The sequence below is a fragment of the Cheilinus undulatus genome, linkage group 15, assembly GCF_018320785.1.
Source record: "Cheilinus undulatus linkage group 15, ASM1832078v1, whole genome shotgun sequence".
NCBI lineage: Eukaryota > Metazoa > Chordata > Actinopteri > Labriformes > Labridae > Cheilinus > Cheilinus undulatus.
This window is the reverse complement of record NC_054879.1, coordinates 5,434,238-5,438,301: the sequence shown is the minus strand read 5'-3', so window position 1 is coordinate 5,438,301 and position 4,064 is coordinate 5,434,238. Positions and strand designations below refer to the sequence as shown.

The following is a 4,064-nucleotide window of genomic DNA, read 5'->3' as shown; positions in this document are numbered from 1 at the left end:
CCTTAAAAAAGGTCAACTTTAACCTAAGAAATGATCCATGAATCAGTTTGTTTCCCACTCTTGAACAGTTGGCTTAAATGATCAACCTTTCTTTTTTTTTGTTTGTATATTTCCGTTACCCTAATTTTCAATTTTCCCCCTTTTTGCCACTTTTAATCTATTAATACAGCTTTTTAAGCCCAAGTTTGCCACTTCTTTTGCCCCTTTTTGCCTTTTTTTGTCCTGCTTTTGCTATTTTTTTCCCCACTTTTTTTTCATTTTTTAATCAATTTTGCCTATATTTCCCTCATTATTGTAAATTTTCACCCATTTTTGCCCCCTTTTTCTTACAATTTCTGACGGTTTTGCCACTTTTGCCCATTTTAGTCTCTTTTCACTCATTTTTTGCCAAACTTTTACCATTTTTTTTCACCAATTTTGCCACCTGTATTTCATTTTTTTTAATCAATTTTTGCTAATTGACCACCATTTTTTACGTCTTTTATCCCACTTTTTGCTATTTTCAAATTTTGCCCCTTCTTGCATATTCAAGCTGCCTTTTTTCCCATTTTTGGCCCATTTGAGCTACTGATTTTTTGCCACATTTTTACCTTTCTATGACCATTTTTACCACCTGTTACTCATTTTTTAATCAATTTTGCCACTTTTTCTCACCATTTATGCCAACTTTCCCCCATTTTTTACCACTTATTTACTGCTTTTGGACCATTTCACCACTTTAACTTGTTTTTATTTCCACTTTAACCCATTTTTGCCACTTTTCACCACATAAAATTTGGCTCTTGCAAAGGTATTTTTGTTTGAGCCGGGTTGAGTAACACTGTTATAACGGCTTCTGCAGTGCACTGGAAATCAGTGCACGGCACAGGCCTTCGATTGCATTTGGTGCAGATGATCACATTCCAGGGGGGAGAGTAGTCCTTTCACTACATTTGCATTGCTGCCCTCTGACAGGTAATGCACCTGTGCAGAGCAATCTTGGCGGGCTATTTCAATTCATTATGAGGTGTTTTTGTGTGTGTGTGTGTAAATTTGTTTTCACTACATGAAGAGATCCACAAACACAGTCCTCCAAATCAGGTGCAAAGGTCGCATGAAAACACAATTTTATCCTAATATATCTACCAATGAGAATACTGTCCTCATAAATAAATGTGTCTGACATCTTGTTGCATGTTTTACTGCATGCAGAGGTTTTAAAAAGCACAATGTAGGCCTTCAGTCAGTGTCTACCTTTACCTGGGAGGCTTAGGCTTATGCTCTGAAAGTGTACTGGGCTTATTTCTGTCCTCTTAAGCCACGCTTGACTGTGTTGTGGCGAAGTGACCGAAATAGCAGTGAAGGTAGAGAAATGGCTGCACAGGTCAGCACCTCGGACAGCTCCTCCTCTCCTTTTTTTCCCCCTGCACATACACACGCACGCGCAGCTATTCCGGTCCTGCCTGGAAGCTCACCTCACTGCGACATCCTCTCACTGACCCACAAACAGGGCTAATCATGAATGAAATCCCTCTGGGGATGAGACAAAAGAGGACAATACACCGTTGGCATGCATTTATGAGATCTCCTACTGTAGCCTACACTGAAGTTATATCATATGAGAGAGAAAGGGAGAGAGAGAGAATCAGCCCAGACGTGTGAAGCCTTCAGCTGGCCTTTACATTCAAAACCACCAGTGTGATTTTGCTAAAAACATTCACCAGAGTCTTGTTTATCTCCATGTCAGCGGTCCAGGCTTGACTCGTTGCTGTCTCGCTGGTTTTTGAGGTCCTGGAAGACCTCAGTGAAAAAGTGCGGGTCTGCATTGAGCTGCAGCATTTTGGCACTCATCCTGCTGATGATCCGGAGCGCGTTCTCCCAGAAAACGTCCTTATTCGCATCGTTCATGAACGGCTTGAGCGGGTAGGAGATCTCGTTGCCCATGTAGGAGTAGGCGAGGTAAAGGCAAGTCTGAAAGGTGCCCTGCAGCTCGGCCGCGCTGGCGATGCTGTCCTCTATCGTGTCTTCGCACAACAGGTACACGAACACCAGGTTGGCCGGCGTGATGAAGCCCTGATCCTGCCAGCCCTGGAGCAAGAGAGTCCGATCAATGTTCCGGAACCACAGGATCACCTCCCCGCTGTTCAAGTCTTTCAGTTTAAAACACCTGCGGCACATGAAGTTCCCCAAACAGCGCAGCAGCTCCCCGGTGGAAGCCTGGATGATGACCCGCCGCGGTGACGCCAGAGACTGGCTGCTGGGCTGCTTCTGCACCGAGGACAGCCTCCCGTTCTGTACCATCTCGCCATTCTGCTTGGTTACTGTGGGCACCGTGGGCACCGGGACTGGGATCGGCGCTTTGGGCTTCTTCTCCTCGTTCTGGTGCGTCTTCCTGTTGTTGACGCTGTTCAGCTGGGAGATCTGAGTGCACTGCACATCGCGCGTGGGCAGCGGGTTCGGGGTCACTTTCTTGGCACTCTTCTTGGCCGAACTGGCCACCAGCTTCTTCCAGGAGAGAGCCACGAACATGGAGTGGCGCTTGAGGCTCTTGTCAGGCTTGAATCCGTCTCCTGCGCTCTCTCCCGCGTCCATAATCGACGCCCTCTTCGACGCCGGAGATATGGAGAGGACGGTGCCCATGACTGCAGAGGAGAGGAGCCGCGGTGGTGGGGATGCTGCTGCAACTTCAACGCAGTCTTCTGCAGGGTGAGAGGCGGTGAAGGACAGTCACGACCACGATGTACACTCCATTTACACGTCTCGATGCTCCGTGTGGTCGCCCCTGGCTAGTAGGGGACGGAGATGGAGCCTCTTTCCGATGTGAACTTGTAGTCCAACAGCAGCTGTGAGCGCCTCAGGGGGGGGAGACGCTGCGACACAATCCTAGCTGTACCCTCAGCAAAGATTAGTCTCCTTGCGTAAGTTTAAAGCTTAAACGAACCACAGACTGCAGTGTCTGACTGACAGACGAGCTGGCCAATCACAGAGCCAATCAGTGATCCAATCAGTGGGGGTGTTGTTTTTAGCTTTAGGTTGCCATTGATAGCATAGCTTTAACCAGTAGGAGCAGCACTCTGGTCTCTGTGGCTTTTTCCATCATCTAAATGTAGACACTGCACGAAATCACGGGATTACACCTTAAAATCAGCAGACTGCCTGGTCTGTCTGCCCCTGTATCTTCATATAGCTGCAACAACCACACTGTGCCTGCTATGACTTTAGGCCATTTTACTGTCATTAAATAAAGTGGGCCATCTTTTCTGATCTGATTATTTTACCCATCTGTGAGAACTATGGCCAGTTTGCTCTCTATTTACAGATGTTAAGTCACTGATCATCAACTGGAGGCTTGGGGGCCAAATCAGGCCTTCCACAGCTCCCCATCTGGCCCACAGAAGATATCTGAATTCAGAAAATGTGATATTTACGGTGTCTTTTCACTTTCAAAAATCCCCACAGCTATTGAAGGAACCCCCAAAATTAAGGGAGATTAAAACATTTGTTTCTAGATTGGCTTTCACAAAACCCCCCTATCATGCATTATAAGCCAAAAAGATACATGACAAACCCACACTCATCGATTCTTGATTAAAGCTGCTGGTTCCAGTATCAATCTACTATTTCAGGTGCTTTGAGGATGGATATCAAAAACAAAAGACCAGTTTCAGGCACGTGTTTTCACCAGTCAGGATTTGACATATTTGACTCAAACTGAGCGCTGAACAACAGCTACAACAACAACTATTTTTAAAAACATATTTAAATGGGTTAAGAATTACTCAAATTGGTTAATAATGGCAAAAAATGGTGAAAAGGTTGTCAACTTGGATTTTTCAAGAACAAAAATGGGTTAAAAGTGGCAAAAATGGGCACAAAAAGTGGTTGAAATGGCTTTAAAGTGCAAAAATTGGTGAAAATTAGGTGGAAAAACAACAGTTTAATTGATGTAAACTGGCAACAATGGGTTCACTGTGGTGTAAATGGGCAACAAGGAGTGTAAAAAGGGGTTGAATGAGGCAATAATGGGTCATCAGAGGCAACAATAGGCAGAAAGTGGCAAAAATGGCTTTAGAAGAGGCAATAAT

General features: G+C 45.1%; 1 protein-coding gene across 1 annotated transcript; it reads right to left on the bottom strand.

The window, feature by feature from the left end:
• Nucleotides 1-714: 714 nt before the first annotated feature.
• Nucleotides 715-2,866, bottom strand: cdk5r2b (cyclin-dependent kinase 5, regulatory subunit 2b (p39)). Its single transcript, XM_041807481.1, has one exon. It carries the CDS (start codon nucleotides 2,617-2,619, stop codon nucleotides 1,723-1,725), a length of 897 nt encoding a protein of 298 aa, XP_041663415.1. The 5' UTR covers nucleotides 2,620-2,866; the 3' UTR covers nucleotides 715-1,722.
• Nucleotides 2,867-4,064: the final 1,198 nt, after the last annotated feature.

Excerpts from the sequence above, each read along its gene's own strand:
- cdk5r2b (XM_041807481.1), bottom strand. The coding sequence starts at position 2,619 with ATGGGCACCGTCCTCTCCATATCTCCGGCGTCGAAGAGGGCGTCGATT.